The following is a 24,353-nucleotide window of genomic DNA, read 5'->3' as shown; positions in this document are numbered from 1 at the left end:
ATCAATGTAATTATTCATGACCCAATTAGTCCTATAAATCAGTTCGTACAAAATAAAAATACCAATATTTTTTAAACTGCAGAAATAAAATTACATTTTTTTTTTCTATGATTTAGTAAATCCATCATCTCAGCCCTACATTAACTTTTCAATCTCTGAACAAAAAATAAAAAAGAAAAGAAAATTGTAGCTCATTAAAATAGTATAAAGTAAGTAAAATCACGAAGCAATTAATGTCGGTTCACTTAGTAAATGAGAACAAGAGATCCAAAGCACAGGACAGATATCGCTATCACAGCAGACAGAAGAGAAACTGATGTCGAAATTCGACCTCTATCCTTCCTCAACACCATCCCTTCAAACACCTGGTAATTCACAATTACTCCGAACAACGGGATAAAAGCTTGTACCAACATTTCACTGCCGCTTTGAGTCCGAAAAATCCTTCCCATTCCGACAACAAATGAGATCACGTTAAGAATGTACAAGCTGCAAATTGGAGCAATCAACACAGGTGATGCCTGGAAATCATATATGCCTTCCTGGTAAAGCTTGGCTTGTTCGTCGTCGCCTGCCTTGTTTGTTAATGTAAAATGTGCTTCGTGCAGGCCGATCTTGTCCAAGATCGCACCTAAACTTCCGTACAAGAAACTTGAGGCCGACCTCATCATCCACATCCTGAGTTCGTATAGGTACGACATGAGGGAGTCTCCGTAGGACATGACCTCTTGCACGTGTTTGAGTTGTGATGCGAGAAAAACAAAGGCGAAGACGATGAAGAAGGGATCCGAGACCTAGTGAAAACAAGGGGAGGAGATCATGTTTAAGAAGGTACCAAATATGATATGACATGTAATTAGATAGCCGTGGTTGGGTGAAGAAGCCAATTCATTGTTCCACGTTTAATTTGGATGATGAGATGGGTCTACTTGCCATCCTGTTTGGTGGGGCCTCGAAGGACATCCTTAGAAGCTGGGTAAATTAGAAAAAGTTCTTATTTCGAATCAAGTTGAATTAAATTAATTACAAAGCAAGTATAATATATTTGTCATTTTTTTTGAACTGTACATGATAAATATATTATACTTGTTATATAAATATATTTGTTATATAATTAATTTAAATTCGACCAAATTCAATCTCAATTCAAATTTCCCTTAAATTAGTCTTACATTTTAGGACCAAAAGATGAAAGTGAAACATACGTTGTAATATCGTGCAACAAAGAGGTTTCTAGGTGAAAAAACCCTTAGATGCCCCTAACCACGTTTGGGAAGAAAGGTTCCCAGTGTATTTTCAGGCCAATGTTCTAATAGTTACATGTCGACCCATCTCATCATTTAACAAAACATGAAAGGAGAAATTACTTCTCTATCTCACGATGAACTCTAAGAAAATCAATATGTTTGAAGCTTATAAGACATTAAAATCTTACTTTATAGACTAAAATTTTGATGTATTGGAATAAAGTAAGATATATAGTAGAAGTTATAAAATGTTAGTGCCCATAATATTAATTAATATAATTAAAATTAAAAGAGTCTGATAAAATTTTAAAAATAAGTGTAAAAAAAAAAGACTGCTAATATTTTATTTTAAAATTTTATAGTTTAATTTTTTTTTTCAAAAATTTACCAAATAACTTATAAGATGGTGTAAAAAGCTTATAGCTCATCCAAACACCATCAAAATTAGATGTTGCTCAAGTCTTGCGGACGAACAACACATCGCATGGTTTAGGCACGACGCGTTTCTAATCCCTTATCTTCTCATCTAAAGCTTACCTTTGGATAGAGAGGAATGCCAACGATAGCTAAGACATAAAACGGGACGACATAGATAGGGTCAAATGAACCTGCCGCGTAACACATGGTCTGAAGAGTCGACATTCTCCCACGCCCATATAAAAATGCACAATATTTTGATAGTGAAATCTGCATCAGGCCAAGAGCCCATCTTCCGTGTTGAACCAACGTATCACTCAGATTTGTAGGACATGCGCCCAAGAAACATGGCCTGGGAGGATCAACAAACACAGAAATCCACCCCTGACTCTGTAAAAATTCGCTCGTAATGACATCTTCCACTACAGAAAAATATATGAACCCCACCTGCACGCGGAACATACAAGTAATAAATCATACTTCTCCTCTTGTCTCATTCCTTTTTTTCTTGTTTTTTTTTTTTTGTTTTTTTTTTTATTTGAAGTTTCATCGTTGATGTCTCATAATACTAGATACTTGCCTCTTTACCCCATTCTGACTGGCCGTCATAATTGCATGAGGCTAGACGCTCGACCTCTTTGGCCTGTGCATCGGTAAGTTTTCTGTCCTTGGACAAATGGGGTTCGTAATTCTTGGAAATTGATCTGATTAACTCGTTGCTTGAACCAAAGGACTTCTTCAAATGGTTGAGATCGATATCTGATCGAAGAAACCACAATGTCTTATCAAACAGTTATATTACTATGAGTTTGAGTTAGTTAAGAAATTTATAGTACCATTCTTGATATTCTTAGTCCCATAGAGTGCTTCCCTTTTCAAGTACAAGTTGCAACCAGATATAGATGGCCCTCCAAGTCCATCAAACCCAAGCCATCTTCTCTGCAAGTTTCAAGACATCATAGCATCGTTTAATGAAACAAGCAAGAAATAAACAATCTTGTTAATCCTGAAAAACATAGAATTACTTCAAATTAGTATACAATACCCAATAAAAGTTCAGGCGACCATCGTAGAGATCATGCCCACTTATATTATGGAACTTCTGAGGGAACTGAACGAAAGCTAGTTTTGGTGATATTTCAGGGTCAAGATAATAGCACATCGCTTGGCGGGCAGATGTTGGATCATTGCAGAAATGGTCGCAGTCCAGCACAAGGATGCATGGAGCATTGCTGATCACTGCAGATACTCTGATCTGCAAATTGTTTTACAAAAATCATAAGTTACATGTAAATGCAAATTAAGTGAAAAATCATGAGAAAAATTCTCCTAGAATGCAAGGAATTAACCAGCAAAATATAAAGACAGGGGAGTGAGAGGGGAAGTTTACAAGAGCATTAAGTGCTCCAGCTTTGAAATGGTGTGGACGAGATGGCCTTTTCTCCCGAGCAACATAAGCAAGAATAGGCATCTCTTGTTGGCTTGAGTCGACTGCGTCGTTCATTACCTGTCAATTAAATCTTATCAGCTCATCCAAATCATCACTTTGCTCTTTCATGGAAAATAGCAAGCATTGATCATCTCACTGTACAGGGAAATGCCCTATTCAGAACACTGCAATATCGTTAGCTTTCAATAGCCCTTCTACCTCAATGATGGGTGCATGATCTCTGCTCGCAGAACTGCTTGCATTCACACTATTCTTCTCCAGACTTTCCTTGAATTCATTGTACTTTTTCTGCAGCCCCCAGAAAACAACAAATTCAACTTCAATAACAACCAAGAAATCATGAAAACAATGATAAACGAGCATCTTGAAACAATAAACATCTTTCCTATCCAACAACATAAATGACAATGACACAATTAACCAACCTCAATTTCCTTCTCCTCAGCCAAGAACTGGCTGCAGCTAATGAACCTGTCATCACGGCTCTCAGCCGAAAAATAAGCTCCGGGGCACCTGGTTTTCAGCTCATACTTTCTGCAGAAAGGAAGCCACCATTTCGAGAATTTCCAGGCTTCACGAACAGCATGCAAAGTCACGTTAGAGCCCCCATCGTCCGACAGATAAACAGCGAGCTTATCAGGCGGGTAATCCAGGGCCATAGCTGATATAACAGTGTTCATTACTCCAAGAGACGGCTCCTTGCTCGGGTCAGCTGTGCATATGAACACATCAATAGGTGGAAACCTATCGTCTCCTGGTAACCTGTCGGGATATACGGTTCGTGTAACGGGCCTCCATCGATAAGCTTGCTGCAAAACCCATATAAAAGTGAACAGAAGCTCAGAGATGAAGACAAGAAGATGAGGGACAAGGGGAGATTCCCCGGTTTTGATGATATGAGAAAGAGTGGTGGTTCTGTAGTAGAACAATGACAACAGAGCAGTTCCAAGGAAGAACATGTAAAGCCTGTTTATTATCAGGTCAGTTTTCATTACATGGCAATGATGGAGAGGGAGTCTAGTTTTCTCCATTGGTTCTCGAGCGCTGGATGGATTGTCCGAAGTTTCATTTATAGTAATTAAGTTATATTGTGAAGCATGTCCAAACATTACATCCAAGCTCATCAATCATGAATCAAATATTAAATCCGCCTATGAACTTTTTGTCAAGATAAAATTATAATTTCACAATGTTTTAAAAGAACCCTGGTGAAAAGATTGCATTTTAGTGTTAGTACATGTTTCACTTTAATCTCATTTATTATAATTTTCTTATATTACATACCATAATTCGATGAAAATTTTCTCACGACCATTTTTTATTTATTTTTGTTAATTATTGGACACAAAATGCACGTGAAAATTAATGAAATTGAGAAAATTTTAAACTTATGAAATGTAACGTAAAAAAAATCACAAAAAATTAGGACTAAAGTACTTCATGAACCTAAAAATGCGATTTTCATTGGCTCTAGTATAAATAATTGATACATAACTTTATAATTCATATGAAATTATTAACGTGAAACTGATTTTATGCGATCACAAACATAGAAAAATTACTCGACGAACAACTTAAATTTTGTATCTTACAACTTTTTTCATTTTATGCAAAATAAAAAATGATTTGCTAACATTGGCGCTGGATGTTGAGGTAGCCTGTACAAGAAGGCAGATGAGGAACCATAGAATTAGGTTGCTGGGGTACGTGAGCAATAACGCAATGTATGCAGGCAACAAATCTGTACCACAATCACAAGCTTGGATGCTGACTTATCTGATGTATTATATCCAATTACAGCAATTTAGAATCCCCACAAGATCATGCATTCATAGCGACACGAGACGCACCCGCAACGGAATTCATTGCATCCGCTCATCAACTAAAAATTTAGATTTTATTAAACTAGTCGCGTAAAAATATTGTTACTGTGTGTATATAATAAATAATTTTTTATATTAAAAATATATTATAAATACAGATAAAATATATAAATCGATAAAATAAATTTGAAAATCTTGTTTTGTATAAATTGATTTTCATAATTTAATACTATAAGTTTAAGATTTTGACAAATTTATTCATTTTTTTGCAAATTTGGCCGAAAATTATATATTACTTGCACATGATATAATTATATTGCAATCTTAGCCCTATAATTAATTCATGTAAAGCTAAAATTTTCAATCCCCCTAAGTTGCAAAACTCAAATTATAATCTAATTGGGTCATATGCAATTTTGGCCGAAAAATTATTAAAATTGTCAAAATTTTAATGTTATGGGACTAAATTAAAAATGAATTTGTATAGAATAAAAAATGCTACACTCCAAATTATGGGACTTAAATTGTAATTTTCTCAAACTAACAAATCATATTTCAATTAAAAAAAAAACTTAAGATATTATTGGCACAATAACATAATTGGTATACTTAGTATTAAAATAATGTTGAGTCACTTTTGTGAAAAATTATAATTACTCTTTAGAATTATCTGAGGGATAGGGTATAATTGCCATATCTAAAGCGGCACTTCTATATGTGCGTGTCGAAGGTCTTTTTTTTTTTATATTAATATAGATAACAACCAAAGTGTGATAAAACACCTCTCCTCTGAATGAAACTGCCTCCAAGCGGGAGGAATCCGTATATATTTAGGCATTGTTTGACTAAACTCATCTAAAATATTTTATAATTTCATATATCCTATAATATATTTTTAGAGTTTATAAAATATTATATCATATTTTAGAAACAAGGTCTCGAAGTATTTAGATGAAATAAAATTATGTAGCTTTTAAAATATTAGTAATGATAATTTTATAACTAATATGTTCAAAATTGAAGGATTTTGTTAAGATTTTTAAAATAATTTTTTTTTTTTTTTTTTTACTTTTCTTAATTCAAATATTGATTGAATTTATCAATAAATCAAATTAATGGATAAGAAAACAACAAACAACTACAAAAATAGATTTTTTAATTATGATGTCTCAATCTTACCAATCAAACAAGGCCCGTCGACACTTTTCCACGCATTATAAGCACCCAAACATTTTATAGAATAAATATTTGAAAAGCCTATAAACTCCATCTTTAGCTTCTAATAAGTAAGTACGTATAATTTAGACGTAGGAAAAGAAATAATTATGTGATTGGTTAATTGGTAGGATATAAATGTGGATGCCTATTAATAAGCTCAACCACAACTTTCACCAATATCAGGCTATTTAGAGTTGAGCTTAAGGAGCCTAAATCTTAGCTCATAAGATAAGAGGGTGTGTGACCTACTCAAAATATTTTTAAAAAATGTTTGTTATTTTATAAATTCTAATAAAATGTTTGGCCAAAAAAAAAAATAAACAGTTTATAAAATTGAAAAAAAATATGTTTTGAATTTTATAAATTCTTTAAAAAAAGTTACTGATTTTTATTTTTTTCAAAATATCTTATAAGCTCTATAAGATTAATATGTTCCCACTACAAAAAATGCAATATTAGCCATGGTAAAAAATAAATAGGTATAGTAAATAGTTATTGATCACGGTCATACAACGGGTTGTTAGCTATGGTATTTGCGAGGATGGTTATAACATTTGTCATGGCTTAAATATTTTTATCATGACTCTTAGCCACGACAAATAATTTTTTCTTGATGAAAAATATATGTTTTTTCATCAGTCTTATTTAACCGTAGTCAATAAAAATTATTTAATATGATTTTTATTCCATAGTTATTAAAATTGTAGCCAATAATTATTTTTTTCTAGTATGTGGAATTAACATTTTTGGTCCCTCAAATTAGGCTCATTTTACTTTTGAACTCATTTGTTACAGGATTACACTTTTAGTACAATACCTTATGAAATTAGCACTTGTGGTCCTCAATCACTTTTCTCTATAATTTAATATCGTTGGCCATTTGCTAATTAAGTATTTTTTATTAGAGAAAAATTAACACATTTCTAGCTTAGGAACAGTTTTCGAGGGTAAATATAACTACACGTGGGGGAGGATTCTTAAAGAAAAGTATGACCTAACTGTATCTACCACAATCGACAAATACTACCTTTTAAAAGTACTAATTAGAAAATTAATTAGGAAAGAGGTGAAAGTTGAAAAGTATACCTACCACAATTGACAAATACTACCTTTTTAAATCCTAAACTAGTGGTTAACAGCTCAGATCATATTTATAAGTTTGAGATTATATGTTCGAATCCCACTAGACATATGATATTTATTTTATTTATATAAGTTTATGAGTTTATTGTAATTTATGTTATTATTATCAATTAAATTAATGTATTGATCAATGTATCCATCGAGATATTGAGTAACCATACACTTTTTTTTAAAAAAAAAAAAAATTAGTAGCTATGTTGATGAATAAAGTCATTTTATTAGTATACATATTTATATATTATATATAGAATTTAATATTTTAACAGTACCAAGATGATTTTGCTAAGTTAATATAACGGATGCTTTCTTGGGTTTTTTTTTTTTTTTTAAGTACTAGAAGAGATATATAACTTAATTATATTAATTCAATATAATTTCATATATAGCAAAATTAGATAGAAAGACAACCAACTAGTGATTATTATAAAAATCGAAAAAATATGAATGCATAGGTTTGGACAAGAACTCTGATATACATTGGTAAAAATTATTAACTTGTAAGGGCAAAAATATAATTTATTGTGTAGAAGACATACACTAAACATTTACAACCCACCACACCATATAATTTGCAACACTACTATAAATACTAAAATATTAATTTTTTATGGGGGACTATTCATTGATTAGACCCATCTCTCTTGAAAACAACACCTTTTTGCGAAAATTGTAATTCACCTAGTGCGCAATTATGCCGAGGTAAAATTCCCGATTTATTCCTTTAGTAAAAAAACATCGACCACATCAAACTCAATTTAATAATTTAGACTTTAACAAGGTGCACGTTTGGTACCTCAGCCTTATAATTGAGACACACACATCTATATATATATATATATATATAGCTCCATTGATGGAATGCTTCCTTGGTTCAAAATATATACAGATACAGCCAATCAAATATCCGTATATATATATTTCACAAAAATTTAACAAAAGTAGGTGTAATTAATTCAACTCATAATTAGTGGTCCAAAACCTCTATCTAAGCTAATTAAGACACATAAACACCAACTTTATAAAGATGGTCCCCCGCCCAACCCAAAAGTCTCATACTGCCAAAGAAATATTCAATGCAATTAATTAATAGCCAGATAAGTTTTGTCAAAGGTAAATTGATTACAATTACGTAGCATTTGATATTCTTTTTTCTATTTTCATTAGCTATAATTTTATTTATAATGGGAAGATATATCTCCTCACATTTGTTACCGTGTGAATATGTACAATGATGGTTTGTATATAAAAATATTCATTTGAACTGCAATAAATCAATAATAAGTCAATAGGAACAAATATAGATTTTTATATGGTTTTTTGTTCATATCAACATACTCGGTTAATTTTGACTGACGAATGAATTTATTTATTAAATATAAGCAAATTTTAGGAGTACTAAATGTAATTTTCTAAATTACAAAGTATCTATATGTAAATATATCAAATTTCAAGAGATGAAAATGTAATTATCCTAAAAGATAAAGTTATGTCTCTACAGCTTAATTTGGCCCTAATATCATCCATTTTGTGGTCATTCTAATTACATTCATCACAATATCATGACGAAGCCAAGCTCGTTAGAATATAAGGTTAAATGCAATTTATCCCCTGTATTAATGAAAAAATATAAAAAAGTTTTTGTGAAAAAATAAAGTGTATAAAATTCTCTTATAATTTAAAAAATGATGCTATTTATCTTCTTTATTTTTTAAATCACAAAGAGGTGAACTGCACTTTTTTTTTTTCACAATAATTTTTTTGTACTTTTTTATTAATTCAGGGGTTAATTGTATTTAACCCCAAGAATATATATATAACAGTAGCTAGGAACTTCAACAACCAGAAGAAGTTCTGGGGAATTGAAAAGAAGCCCTCAAAATATTTATTTAGGCTAAATTGGTCCCAAAAAATGAAGGAATTTCCCATTTTAGTCCCACCGTTTAAGCAATTTCTTTTTTGGTCCCAATGTTTTTAAAAAAGTTGTCAAGTTAGTCCCAAGCCTCATTTAAAAATCCAACTATGCCTGTGCCTCATGTTCTTGTAGGTTAACTCTAGCCAAAATTCTCTCCAAAATTTTGAGTATGGTCCGTCTGATTCAAAGAAAAGTCCAAAAAATCGCTCGAAGATTGAGTAATTTTGAAGATAGACGACAGCAACTCTGCTACTAGTCATCTAATCAATTTTGGCAACCCTAGCTAGAGTTTGGTTGAATTTTTTTGGTTTAAAGCTTTGATTTTTTTTGTACTTGTTTGTAAGTTAATGTGTGGAAATTTTAGGGCTTGGATTTGGTTTTTATTGATTTTTTTTTATATTTGTTCTCGATTTTTGCTGTAAAAATAGATTATTTTTTTTTATTTGTGCTGTAAGTACGGTTCCTTGTGCTTTTTGTATTGATTATTGTGTTGTGATCCTGAAAATATTTTTTCTTTGTCTTGACATTATGTTAAGATATTATATTTGTATTTCGCCTTTGCTTGTTTCTAACTTAGTCATTTTTTTTAATGTTTTTACTATTTTCGTTTATTACAAACAATATAAAATAGTTAAATATACTCTCTTTTTTTTTTTTAATGAATATGAATTTGCTATTACTTTGAAAGTACAACATTAAGATACGTTTTTGCATATTCCTAAAGCACAGTATGTTAGAAAAATTGCATAGTGGACAGTGACTGAAGAGAAGGAAGGCAAAAAGGAACACCTTCTTTTATAGAGATTGGCTATTTTCCTCGCAAAATTTTGCCTCCAAAAAGTCCAAACAATCTCCTTTACATCTTTGTTTTGCCCTTAAAAATAGAGGCAAATGGGGTTTGAGATTAACTTGACAACTTTTTTTAAAAAATTGGGACACAAAAAAGATTGCATAAATCGTGAGATTAAAAAAAAAAATCCCTTTTTATGGGAATAAAAAACAATTTAACTTATTCTTTTATTTCTAAAAGAAGAACAGTCGACATGACAATGGACCTTTTTTTTAGTTATTACAAGAGTTTTTACTCTCAGCAAATGCAAACATGCTTTTGCCCTAAAGAATAATGATAAATGCTTTGGATTATAACTAAGATAATTAGTAATATTGATTTTGTTCCTAGACTTAAATCAATATATAATTTGATTTACTGTATATTAATCAGTCATAATTTTTAGAATTTGAACAACAAATACTGATATTTTGTACTTATGAAGGAAACAGTGTAATGGTGTAAACCTTAATTTATATATAAATACAAAAATATATATTAAAATGTTCAATGAGGGGCAAAATTAAAAATTTATGTATTTTTTTGTTTATGTCCGCATTTTCTGTCCAAACTCTAATGGAAAAATGTCATATCTAAATCGAGAATTTTTTAAAAGAGTGTAAGTATAATTTAAAAATAAAAAGTGTAATTTAAAATTTATAGAGGGAATTTAACTATAATTAACCCTAATTTTTTAAATCATATTCATTTTCTTGCAATGTAGTATGCTTGATTGAAACAAGTTCTACTTAGAATAGCATATCTAGTTTTAATTGAGTATGCAAATACAGCAACTTGCACCCATATACACAAATTAAACTATCTCATTGTTTCATTGAAATAGTAAAATTAGGAACCACACCTCCATTATACACACACATCCCTCAACAACAAACCTTCAATCACAAGACAACAAGAACAATTAAAGCTAATGATCAAACACTAAAACTTTCATCACTTGCCAATTTTGGGTATCAGCCCTTCCAGAATAGGAAGGCTGAGAACAAGAACATACGACGACAGAAAACCCTGTCCGAACATCTCTTTAACATCCCCTCTGCTGATCAGCCCTTTCATGCCGCCAATAAAACAGCCCAAGTTGAGCAAAACCAGCATTGTCAAAGGTATCATGAACATCTTGGCTCCCTGGAAATCGAACTTTCCCTTCTCGTACTTGTCCAGCTTTTCTTGATCGATCGCTTTGTTAGTCAGCCTGAAATTTGCTTTAGCCATTCCTACGTACTTCATTAGGACATCAAAGCACCCGAACAGGCAGGCCGTCACTGATTTTATCATCCAGATTCGCTGCTCGTTCCACATTGTCCTCATTGATCCACCGCTGGAGACGACTTCGTATAGATGTTGGCTGAGGGAGGAGAGAAATACAGCTGCAAATGCTGCAAACCAGGGATTTGTAACCTGGAAGAGACCATCAGTACGAGAGTTTGTCAAATGTGTGCAAAATCAATGCGAAAACAGTCACCCAGAAAAGATATATAATTAGGACATATGTAAAATATTACAAAATTAAAAAATAAAATCTAATCAAATGTAATATGAAACCCCAAGATTTTTTTTTAAAGAAAAAAATATTAGTTAAAATTGATGAAACATAATATATTTAGGGTCATGTGTACTGTTTACAAAAAGGGATGTCATTCAAATTCTGGCACGTCCCAGGCCCGTGAGCCTGTTGAACGCCAGATCTGTCTCTAAAGACACTCACGGAATACATTTTGAAACTGGGCCATGAACAATTTTATGTGAAAATAATGTGCTATGAATGTTAAGGAACGGTTATAAGGAGTTCACTTTATCAATTTTTAGGCCATGGAAAACGACGTAGTCCAAAAATTTACCTTAGGATACAAGGGAAGCCCGTAAAGGAAGCAGAGTTGAGGAACGATGCCATATAGCAAGCAGGCAATGGAGTATAAGTGCGTGAACATGAAGTATCCGTAGCACATGCTTTGAAGAGCAGACATCTTCGACATCCCATAAGTGAGAGGGCTGAATTTCGAGAGGCCGGCTTGTACCAAGCCCGACGCCCATTTCATGAGTTGGATAAGCGCGTCTTTCATGTCAATAGTGGTGCAGCCGAGGAAACACGGCCTCTCCGGGTATAGATAGACGGAGGTCCATCCCTTGCAGTGCAGGAGATAGCCGGTGAACGTGCTCTCTAACAAACAATCGTATGAATAACCAATCTGTCGAACAATATGTCCCATTCTTGATTAGTATATAGCACAAGAAACATTATTATGATCTAATTATGAAAAAAGATTATTTTTAAAAAATTATATTACACTCCCTGCCTTCATGGTTTGCATTATAAATTACATCATGTAATGGATAAATACACCTAGAGGGGTTACTAATCTAATTTTTTGAAATTGAGTTGTCTTGAATGGGTTTTAAGACAATTTTCTCACGTCCAACGAGCACGCGGGCCCGGGACATGACAAATATTTTTGTGGAATTTGTTAGAACTTACTTCTTTCCCCCATCGGGTGTTTTGTTCATAGGTGCAAGATGCCAGTTTCTTGGCTTCTTCTATAGTCGCATCAGACATATTTTCCCTTTCTCTCACATTCTTCCCATTAAGTGCTTGTAGTGAATCAATCAACTGGGTAGAGAAGCCAAAGTTCTTTTCTGGCTCCTCCAGGAATTCATCTGTCCAAATCCCAGAACGAATTTGTTAATACTATGTTGTTTTTCTCTAGATATAGTAATCTTCCCAAACAACATATATAAGAGGAAAGTTGTAAATATACCTTCTTGATTGGGACTGCAATACAAAGCCTTTTTCTTCAAAAAGTAGCCAGTACCCGCACAAACAGTGCCCTTTATCCCATCCATGCCCTGGTACTTAGTCTGCCAATAAATTCAAGAATTCATAAATCTCAATTTTTTGGCAACAGATAACTAAATTTCGTTGGCGAAGCTGAAACTCTGCGACTATAAGCTCATGACATTAAGTGTACCTTATAAGCGGATCGTGCCTGACCGTCGTATATGTCGTTTTTACTAACGTTGTAGAAGATCTGAGGGAACTGTGCAAATGAGAGGGAATCTGAGAACTTGGGGTCGAGATGAAAGCACATTGCCTGCTTAGCTGAGGTGGGATCATTGCAATACATGTCGCAGTCCAACACTAGCGTGTAAGGAGCATTGCTCATTATCCCCGAAACTCGGAGCTGCAATACAATTTTATTGCTTTATCATTGATGCGACATAATCCTCATACCATTAACTAGTCTTGTCGGAAAAGATGACGTGCAAGAAGGAAAGTTATCGATCTGACCCTCCGTTTTGAGTAACGAGTTCCATCGTATATATAATATTACTTCAAATATAAATATAAAATAGCAGTTCAGTATAAATAAATCCGACTTAAAAAGTAGTACGTACGAGGGCATTGAGGGCCCCGGCCTTGAAGCGATGAGGGCGAGATGGCCTTTTCTCGCGGGACATATAAACAAGAAGTGGCAGCTTAGAGTGATCATCCATTGCTCCTTCAGTCTTCTTGTTATCATATATAACCTGCAACAAGGACATGCATACATGAAATTCCATGTTCTGACGTCGCACGTTTATATTATACGAAAATGTGATTGACATATATATTTGTGCCCCGTCATAAAAATTCTGTAATAAAATACTAAAATCGAGCTAATAATCTCCTAAAAATTTAATAAAGAAATTAAAAATACTAACCTCAACACGAGCAGGGCGGTCGTCGTCGATGGAATCTTCAACCTCAGCTGCCTTCTCCACATTTCTCTTGAAAAGTTCATAATTTGACTGCAAATTGACGTAAATATATATGTAATCACATCAAATATTACTGTGATGTTGCCCGACACAAACATAGTTATGATAATTACTGTAGGAAATTCTAGTCCAAATCAAATTTGGTCGAATTAGACCAATTATTAAGCAAATGTGACATACTTATAATGTAATTGATCAATTTTTTTAAACTTTACATCGATCACATGATAAGTATATTGTACTTACTATATAATTAATTTAATTTAAATTTAGGGTCAAATCCGATGAGAATTTGAATTTCCCTACTTATACGCTATGTATTGACAGCAACATGGGATTCCCCGCTACCTCTTTGCTCACAATTTTATTACAAAGAATGTAAAAGTTTTCTTTATGGTAATTAGTATACCAACATCGTTAGTTAATTCTGTTTTTCAGAAGTTAGTGTTTGTTTGTGATACATACGTTTGGCTAATTACAAGATAGAAGTCTGATTGATTGCCTTGGAAAATTCGTCCCAAATGTTAATTTAAAATATTTTTTTTATTTATCGATCATAAAATCCAACACAAATAAAACTACATATTCTCAGCAAATACGTGCAATTAAAGTTCCATTATTATCATCATTTGATGACGAGATTACACTTTTAGCGTTAGAGAATAGTTACAAAATTAAAAAAACTCGATATATTAAATTCTATATTTTTTATGAAATTTTTAGAAATAATTTCAAAATTAAAAAAACTCGACACATTTAGTTCCATAAATTCCATAAAGTAAATGATTAAATATGTCGAGTTTTTCAATTTTAAAAATCCCATAAAGCAGCTGATTAAATCACTGAGTTTTTCTAATTTTCAAACCATTTTGAGAATATGCCGAGTTTTCTCAATTTTGAAAATCTCAAAAAATAGATGACTAAATATGTAGAGTTTTCCTAATTTTAAAACCATCTTAAAAATATCATAAAACAAATGACTAAATATGTTAAATTTTTGTCCTACGCGACAAAAATTATAATTTTGCCTCATCTGATTAAATATGTTTTAACTAAATCCATTATCATTTAATTTCTATACTATATAATAAAATCCAACTTTCAAGTGATTAAATTATAGTAATTTATATATATTTGAAAAATAATGAAAATGACCTGGATTTTTTCTTCCTCCGCCTTGAATTCATCAGTCTCCAAAACCTCCCTCTCATCATCACAAAAAGACGAGAAGAATGCCTCAGGGCACCTACTCTTCACCCCATATTTCCTGCAGAACGGCAACCAAGACCTAGCAAACGCACAAGCCTCCTTCATCGCATACAACGTCACGGCGGCGCCGCCATCATCCGACAAGTACACCGCCAGCTTCTCCGTCGGATAGTCCAATGCCATGGCCGACAACACCGTGTTCATCACCTCCACCACCGGCTCCTTCTTCGGGTCCGCCGTGCATATAAACACGTCGAGTGCTGGTAACTTCTCGTCTCCGGGTAGATTCTCCGGCGCCACAGTGCGCACCACTGGCCTCCACCGGAAAGCCTGCGCCAGAGTCCATATGAAGGCGAAAACCAGCTCGGAGAGAGTGATCAGACCCCAGGACAGAAGCGGCACGCTGCCGTGAATGAGGTTTGAGATTCTGTAGTAGAGCAAGGCCGACACGGCGAAGAAGTGGAGGAGCATGTGGAGGCGGCCGAGGGCGGCGCGCGGCTGCTGGACAGTGCATGTGTTGAGAGACGGGGTGGTTGGCGCTATTCTTGATGTTCTTGAGCTGAGTACACTGTAGCTCGAGTGGAGAGAAATGGCTGCCATTTTTGAGTACTTTGATGTCTGTTGGAATAGTTAATGAAAATTGGATTAGTTGATGTTTAAATAGAGTTGATTTGGATGGTAGAGAACAAATTAGAGAACATTTTAGGATTCAGATGTCGAATTATTATTAATACTTTGGTCTGAATTTGATTGGGCATTAATTGTTGAAATTAAATAATGTTGATTACAAGGTTGGCCAAATATATACCTTCAAAAATGACAAAATATAGCATTTCTAGCTACTTATATACACACACATCTAGGTGTATGTGTGTGTGCCATTACTACTAATTAATATACACCACTCATCACCTGTCTAATTAATTGAAACTTGAAATGAGAATTGATAATTTCACATGGATGTCTAACCATTTACGGAATTAATTTTTTTTTTAAGTGAATTGTTTTTTTAAGTGAATCGATTAAAATTGTATTATGAATTCTGATTATTAAATATTAATTGTTAATATCAAATATATATAATAAATTAATAATGGTAATTAAATCAAGAACTATTATTAAAAAAAAAAAAACAAATATCCACCTCTTGATCATGAGGGTATAGATTTGTCAATTAAATTAGACTTCATTAGCACCATTTATAGAATGTTTTAGTACAACTAACTTGGTTATATTTTGGGCGGGGAAATATATAATCTTGGCTCTCTCCGATATCGAATTTGTAACTAAGGTCTATAATTAATTAAAAAAATAATGCATTTAGTCTAAAGATCAATTTTGTAACCAAGTGCAGAATCATTCATGCAAAAGAAGAAGAAATGAGATTCACAATGCATAAGCGTAGAAGTTATTTTTTTCCTTGCTTCTACTTCAGAAACTTGAAGATTACTCAATGATCTCCAGAAAGCCAAGCTTTTTAATCACTCACTAGATGCGAACTAATGCTGCATGGCAGACAACAAAAATTTCAAGCAGCCTCAAAGCAGTTTCTTTAATTTGCTCAGCTTAAAAGCTAAAGGAGGAGTAATTACACATATGAGGCATTCAGTTTGGTATTTCTGAGGCAGCATGGGGTTCAACAAATTCCCATTGAGGCCTGGGAGCATCAGAGGATGAAACTCCATAATGCAAAATCGCCTTGAGCCTTTTAACCTTGTGTAAATAGTCTTCGAGGTCCAAAATTGCTGCTTCAAATGTGTCGGAACGCATGGAATGGAGAGTGACTTGTCCATTGGCTCCGTACTTCTTCAGGGGAGTACTGGAATTGAGGTCCTTCTCAGCAACTTCAACCGCAGGTTCAGCTGAAGTCCGCCCAGAAGCACAATCTGTTAAACTTGTAATCCTTGTGCGAGTATCCCCACATCCCAGGCTCACACCTTTTTCTTGTATGTCCTTCACTTGCTCAGAGACTCTTGTTCCAAAAGACCGTATCTGCCTCTCTGTTGTTCCTGTGCTCTTCACTTCATCTGAAACAGTTCCGGAGTTGGAGGAAACTGGAGAACACAATCCAACCGATAAATCAGCTGTCCTAACACCAGCCTCAGTTACCTGACCTTCACTATTGGTATCCATAACTTGAAGCATGCCAATAACTGCAACACTCAAATATCAGCATTATTTATTGATTGAAAGCGAAAAACAGACTGAAAATAGCAAGGATCCAAGTAAGGAAGAAGTAACCTGCAACAGCACTCTGTGGTTTCAAGCCAATGTAACCACATTTTAAATCAGACGTTCAACTTGTAGTTACTTGCAAGTTTCAAATGTTCACTGTATCAACCCTTTGCTTCTGGGGGTACAATGTGAATGAGAAGTTCAGATGTTCACCAGGCAAATTTACCTAAAAAGTAACCCCTAGAAGAAAATGGCCAAGCTAAAATTGCCAAAGATTTTAACTATGCCAAGCTCAGCCATGATTCAAACATCAAACTAAAATTTTCTGATACACATCTGAGCTTCACTAAGCTCTATCAAGGGTTTGGGAAGGAACCTGTGGAACATGAGACAACCAGATCTGATCTAACCTATACTGTTTGAATTAAACAAGAACCTTGGTAAACGAGATGTCATGAATACTAGTTCAGCTAAGTTGAACTATAAACTAGTTAAATTTAAGGTGAGAAGGAAATGTCAAGTCATTTACTCTATAGTCTTAACAACAAAAACTTATTTTTAAAAAGTAATTCTATTGTGTAACTTCTAAAAACATTAAATAGCAAAACTTTTTGGTATAGTAGAAATTACTGATTAGGATTATATCTGGCCCCCCTTCTGCCTCAATCAATCTACACTGGTGTACACAAATCTGGATTTGTTCCAAAAACCATTAACCAAACTCAGATAGATTAATCACACAGTTCACACTTAATTCAGAACAAGGATTTATAAAATACCATCTAAGTTTGTCTTTCAAGCCAAAGGTCCCCTGAATTCCAGCTAGGAGTGTTCTGTTCTTATGCCTAAAATTCACCAAAATAATAAATCCAAAGCTGACATCCAGAAACAAGAAACTATAAGTATTTCCCTGACAATAAAAAAGATCATCACACAAAAGCCAAATTTTAGAGGATGACTTGTCATTCTGTAGGCATAGGTTTGTTTCGTAAAATGATCTGGTACCAGAAGGAATAGCACAATGTGGTACCAGATGGAACTTGGAAGGAGGAATCTCAGGTCAGAGCTATGCAGAATACTTTACACTTGTGCCTTCATTTGGCAGTCTAATCAGATTTGATGAGACAACAAATTCACTTAAACTAGGTTCCAGGTTGTAGTTGATCATACCTTGATTTACAGGTTTAATAAGCTGAGCGCAGGCACCACCAGTGTCACCTTCCTACAACGCATCATAATGCAGATATAAATATTCCATATATGAAAACGGCATCAACAAAGTCAAAATCAAACATCAGGTCACACATGCATGTAGCTTAACAGACTCAAATAATCTGGAAGTGTTTTGGATCAAATAGGATGGAAAGAATTGCTTTTTGTAGAGCTAATGGTAACCTGATCTTCTCGTCCTGGTGAGACAGGCCAACCCTTTTCCTTAGTTAGCACTGTGTTGGGTCAGAATGGCCTTTAGATGAAATTACCAGCATAATGGATCCCAATACTCAATTACGTATAGGTCACACAGGAAATGTAATGCAGTATGTGGACCAACACGTATCACATACTGCAAATTCTACATAATTTGATATTTATGTGTATTCTATAATAGAAGAGTCAGGATAGAAAATTCTCTATCGTGGGAAAGAAACAGGCATATTTAGCACTATGCAAATTAGAGAAAGATAACAGACCTGATTAGGCACCGACCAACCACATTGCGGAGACCAATCTAAAGATGGGCGTATATCCTTGACATGAACTTCATAAGATGAACCTTCGCCAAGAGGCGGTGGGTGCAGCTCAATCTAAAACAACAACCACCCAACAAAAACATGTGTTAATTATTAGGTGCCCAGCTATAGCATAGCCACACCAGAGTTGCAAATCTTATTAAAACCTATCAACAACATCTTACTATGTTCATAGTTTAAAATGCTCTCATACAATCACAAAACTGGGAGAAAAAACTTCAACTTAAAGACTTGTATCGCGTAAAATGTGCTGCAGCTCTGCAAAGCTAAGGCAGTTATAGCTTGTGACAAACTTTGTACAATGAGGATTGGTTTCAGTCAATAAGTTTTCCCAACAGAAAGAAGGTAGTATGATGTAACAATTTCCACCCTCTCTTGATAAGTGATGCATCTCTATCCCATTCGCTTTTTGATAATTAAAACAGAAATGCTCATGTCTTTGGATATAATAAAGTTACCTAAATCATTTTCTATAATGATCACCGAGTTTCGGTCATGGTATCAAATTTAGAAGAATCATGAAGGTGCACAAAAACAGAAAACTTTTATGGATAATGCATAATTTGCCACGCACATTAGAATACATGTCAAAGACCAAAGCACCTTCCAACATGAATACATTATGCCAGTTGCATTTTAGGTTAGTGCTGAGCAGCCTTTGGCAATTCTTCATCTGCCTCACATTGGTTTATAACGTAACCTCTAGAATGCAAATTTTAGTAAACTTACCAAATAGTTTAAACTAAAATTTAAGTATTTGACATTGTTTTCTCAATTGTATTATCAATTAAAATTGATTGGAGCACTCCCAGAATCAATATGAGAATGCGTTCCCATTTTAAGGTGGTGCAATGAAGCCATCCTTCCTAAGACATCAAGCCCAGTAACTGAGAAAGTTTAAAGAAACAGCTGACAGGGAGTAACTATAATCTTTAAGCATCCAGTTGAAGTTTTCATCATTCTCCTTTTTTGGGAGTAGATATCGACTCAAGTTTTACATTTAGCCACCTAGAGTTATTACCTCGGCCTTGTCATCACCCAATAACTTTGTTATTCTTCCAGACCAATAACAATCAGTAGTCCACCAGTCCACCAAATCCCCCACTTTCCAGGAATCATCAACAATTACTGCCACTTCTGAAATCTCACTGACTTGAGGCATTTGCTTTTTGTTATAAATAGGTGGGTAGCATGGCCTTAGCATCAGTTCTCTATGTTTCTCTTTTCCCTTCCCCACATGATGAGGAGGCACCTGCTGATATAGCTTCGTCCATTTCAATTCTGCAGAAAGCAACAAATGGAAATTGAAAGAAGTGTTTTTCTACACCTCCAAATGAATCACATCTTTGAATTTAGAACATTGCAGCTCCTCTATTACCAGATCTGTTATCAGTTGTTTCTACAGCCAAATTCCTAATTATGAACAATTTTGATCATCTCTACATCTGGACTCGTAGAGCAAGGCCAATAAAAGATATGAAAAATGAAAGAGAGCAATGTTTTACTCTTGCTTTCGTCCATTTACATAATCCAACACCCAGCAACTAGAAGTGAAATACAATAAACTTATAATCTCCATCCACTGTATTTCATTGAGATGGCTATTGTAAAGCTAATAAGAGGTAGAGTAAATTCTGTATTGCATGATTGTGTCTCACTGTTTTAATTGCAAAACATACTTCAGATTTAAATCTTAATAAATTTTGAAAAAAAGAACAAATATTATAGTGTATAATTAACTCTCAACATAACCTGGTCCCCCACAAGCCATTAGTAACTACATGTACATACAAACTAATGTAAAACAATTAGGAGCAAAAATTTACAACAGCATATCACAAATCTGAAACCAAAGACAAAATATATCAACTTAAGCAAACTGCAAGACTTACTTTCATCAGGGAAATCGTAATATTCTAAGACATGCCCAATATGTCCTTTTCTCTTGGTAATGTCTCTAATCTGATTGACAAAAATAGATACATATGTAAAAATCAAAAAACAGTTATGCAGCTTTGCAGATAGAGCACACTGCTCAGACAAAGCACCTGTAATTCTAGGCAGATAACTGGCTTTATGCAGGAACAGAAAGATGAAAATAAGATACGCATAAATGTATTTCAAAATCAAATGCAACCGGGTTTCTTTTTAATCTCAGAAAGGTGGAGTTCATTTTCCAGACAATATGTCCACAGCATTCTATGTAACAATAAACATCATACTGGTAAAAAGTTTTACCAGTCCTGCTAAATAATTAATAACGCAAAACTTCTGCAACTGTTACTTGGAGCTGATAACGACTTCATACTGAAGCACGGTGTCCCGTCTATGAAAATATGCAATAATAAATCAGGGGTGTTTGCGATTAATGGATGCATACACGCCACGGTACAATTTCTGAATTCCCACAAAAGTTGTATTACGTCAACAGAAAGTCAAAACAATAAGAATGCAGTCCTACCAACGTAAACCATTTTAACAATTGAGCAACAAATCTTAGCTAATTAGTCTTTTCCTCCCTGTTTGCATACCACGTTGAACAAGAGAACACTACCAGAACATAGCCAAGGGACAAAAAAATATAATACTTTCCGAAAACAATATGGAATTCACATACTACATTACCTTGCATCGAAACCACGCACCGCGATAGCCACTCTGGAAAGACCTTGCTTCAGCCAGTTCTCCAACTTTAAAGTACAGCTCAATAACATTCTCCATTACAAATTAAGCCAGAAATCTATATCCCTGTGACTACATCCAACCAAAACCACATCTCAATCTCAAACACATGCACCATGAATTACTTGTACTGCTACAGAGAGAGAGAGAGAGAGAGAGAGAGAGAGAGAGAAGAGAACAGAGCACAGCGACATATGGTTGCGAAGCTTTTCTATTCTGCCGTTTCAGAACCTGAAAATCCTTATTTTGTTGAATAATTCTTAACACAACTTCATCCCCTTTTCCAGTTCTTCCAATTTAAGTGAAACTGATATAACAAACCTGAATTCCCTTCAAAACATGAGTACGCCGGTGGGCTTCGCATCCGCCACTCTGCTCCACCGTATTGGGGCAAGAACACTTTTTGCTATGGATACGAACAGACGGAAAACATGGATGAACAAAAAGGAGAAGAAGATGAAATGTATGTTTGATTCGACAATTAATTTGTAATCGACTTTTGATTGTTGCAAAATTTTGTATGCCTCAGATTATACTTTCGATTAGATAATTTTTAAAAATTAATTGTAATTATTTTTTGATTTAAATTAACATTATTTTTATAATATTCTACTAATTTTTTTAATTATATGAATAATATCCTAAGTTGATTTTATTTCTTTTCTTTTTAAATATTACGATTTGTTGGTTTTTATATTTTAAAATGTGAAATATTATTTATTATATTAACTTAAATACAACGTACCACGACTGCTAATATAATAAAAAATTCTATTTCATATTTATCATTTTTTTTGTTATAATTTATATTTTAATAGATTAATCGCACTTGGCATGCCTTTAAGGTAGGCCTGTGTATTTTCGTTCATCGAACCGAACTGAATCGAATTTTTTATCGATTAGAGGATTTTAAGAACCGAAAATCGAATCGAAATAGTTCGATTTCGATTCGGTTAAAATCGAAAAAGTTTGATTTTTCGGCACTTCAACCTCAATACTTGAAAATTTGATAATATAAAATCACTTTAATACAAGTTCAAGCACACAACTAATGAATCAAACAAAAAAAAAAGACAAAATTTCTATTAGGCTCATGAAACACCTTCAAAGCAAAATTTGTAAGTCAAATTTTTTTTATTTTCTTTTCTTTGTAAGAGAGCAAAGTACCTACATGATGAAGAAGACTGGTGGAGAGAGTTGCTGCCGCCGGCTGGAGCGTACAGGAGGTCTGTCGCGCGCATTGCCGTTTTCTTTTCTCTTCTCAGTTCTCTCTTTTTTTTGTGTTCTGTAACTCTGCGTTTCTTCTTTCTTTTGTTTCTCTAACTATCAGTCTATCTATCTTTATTTTATAATAAGATAATATATATGGTGTAATATAATATTAATATTTAAATATAATATAATATATAATATATAATAATATATTTTATTTAATGTAATATTAAAAAATTGGTTATTTTGGTCGGTCCGATCACCAAATGGTGACCAATAAATCGAATCGAATAACAGATTAAAAAAAATGAAAATCGAATCGAATTTTTTTGTTCTGTTTTCAACCCGAATAAAAAATTCAATTGCGTTCGGTTCGGCCAGTTTAACCGTTTTTTTAACACCCCTACTTTAAGCCTTCAAGGTGCACAATGGGCTGGGACAACTCAAGATTGGCGCGGACCAGCTCAGAAAACTAGCCTAGAACCAATCTACTATTGTTCATGACCAGTCTAGTGGTGGTCCAAGGCCTTTAAATGGGCCCCATTTGGTCCATTTATAAACTTAGGCCCAACCAATGAACCGGTCCGATTGAGGCCCCGACCTGGACCAGACCAGGCCCAAATCAGACCCGAATATGTCTATTTTATTTTTATTTCTTTATGAAATAGATGTTTTCATTTGAACAATTATTTAAATTTATGGTAGTATTATGAAATAAAATAAATAATAAATTAAATGACACAAAAAATCATAAATAGAAAAAAATAATAGTTAAGATTATATAATGAAATTAGATGATAATAAATTCGAAAAGGATTTATAATTTGAAAAAAAAATAAACAAAAAGTATTAATCAATTTAAAGTACTAAAAATTTAGAAATAGAAAAATAATGATAATAATTTTTAGAATTTCAAAAGTATAAAAAAGCTACTAGAATAGCTAGTTAGGGAGAATAAAATGAACTTATATGTCATGTATTATTAATATAGAAAAAAATAGCCCAGCAAGCTCGGATCAGGACCAGGCGGTCCTGGATCACTGGACCGGGCTGATTCTAGATTTTAATACCTGGTATCGGCCCAAGACCACGCCAATTCCAAGTGGACCTAAGCCAACCTAACCCATATTTTATTAGTTCATTCAATCCTGGGCCGAGCTAACTCAGTTTGGTCCACTGCGCATCTTGAGTCTGCCTCTAAAAATGCAAAATTACATTTTTTACTAAAAAAATTAAATATTATAATTGCATCCCCTCTAAATAATATTATTTAAACGTGATCTCATTTTGTTAGAATTTGGATTAAGAATACTGATGTCCGCCCATATTGGTTTTCTAATGCATAGAAATAAATTGGCCATTGGTCAGTAAATCTTTTCTCAAAAGTGATTTTTGATTTCAAATACTCTTAATTTAATATTTATCTATTTTTTTACTTTTTTTTACAAATACTATTTATTTTTCTATAATTTTTAAATCTTTTTTAATTATAGCGTTCTCCAAAAATAGAA

General features: G+C 33.6%; 3 protein-coding genes across 6 annotated transcripts; all 3 read right to left on the bottom strand.

The window, feature by feature from the left end:
• LOC105171675 (cellulose synthase-like protein E1) lies at window positions 215-4,176 on the bottom strand. The gene is made up of 8 exons (XM_011092866.2): window positions 3,540-4,176; window positions 3,313-3,402; window positions 3,055-3,171; window positions 2,710-2,919; window positions 2,501-2,603; window positions 2,245-2,423; window positions 1,785-2,111; window positions 215-794 (listed from the first exon to the last, which is right to left on the bottom strand). Exons 1-8 carry the CDS (start codon window positions 4,143-4,145, stop codon window positions 246-248), a joined length of 2,181 nt encoding a protein of 726 aa, XP_011091168.1. The 5' UTR covers window positions 4,146-4,176; the 3' UTR covers window positions 215-245.
• On the bottom strand, window positions 10,846-15,671 carry LOC105171663 (cellulose synthase-like protein G3). Its single transcript, XM_011092857.2, has 8 exons — window positions 14,969-15,671; window positions 13,757-13,843; window positions 13,451-13,582; window positions 13,024-13,236; window positions 12,814-12,913; window positions 12,534-12,712; window positions 11,899-12,246; window positions 10,846-11,458 (listed from the first exon to the last, which is right to left on the bottom strand). The coding sequence occupies exons 1-8, from the start codon at window positions 15,620-15,622 to the stop codon at window positions 10,994-10,996; spliced, it is 2,178 nt and encodes a 725-aa protein (XP_011091159.1). The 5' UTR covers window positions 15,623-15,671; the 3' UTR covers window positions 10,846-10,993.
• LOC105171662 lies at window positions 16,425-22,919 on the bottom strand. 4 transcript variants are annotated; one of them, XM_020697489.1, is made up of 8 exons: window positions 22,802-22,919; window positions 21,952-22,036; window positions 21,574-21,861; window positions 20,841-20,910; window positions 19,970-20,229; window positions 18,889-19,002; window positions 18,368-18,419; window positions 16,425-17,175 (listed from the first exon to the last, which is right to left on the bottom strand). In XM_020697489.1, the coding sequence occupies exons 3-8, from the start codon at window positions 21,667-21,669 to the stop codon at window positions 16,628-16,630; spliced, it is 1,140 nt and encodes a 379-aa protein (XP_020553148.1). In that variant the 5' UTR covers window positions 21,670-21,861; window positions 21,952-22,036; window positions 22,802-22,919; the 3' UTR covers window positions 16,425-16,627. The 4 variants fall into 4 exon arrangements, with proteins under 4 accessions (XP_020553148.1, XP_011091157.1, XP_020553149.1 ...); XM_011092855.2 differs by having other exon boundaries at window positions 21,574-21,702; window positions 22,802-22,918; XM_020697490.1 differs by lacking the exon at window positions 22,802-22,919 and having other exon boundaries at window positions 16,425-17,076; window positions 21,574-21,702; window positions 21,952-22,129.

The sequence above is a fragment of the Sesamum indicum genome, linkage group LG10, assembly GCF_000512975.1.
Source record: "Sesamum indicum cultivar Zhongzhi No. 13 linkage group LG10, S_indicum_v1.0, whole genome shotgun sequence".
Lineage (NCBI taxonomy): Eukaryota > Viridiplantae > Streptophyta > Magnoliopsida > Lamiales > Pedaliaceae > Sesamum > Sesamum indicum.
Note: the sequence above shows the minus strand (reverse complement) of the source record. Positions and strands in the feature narration are given on the sequence as shown.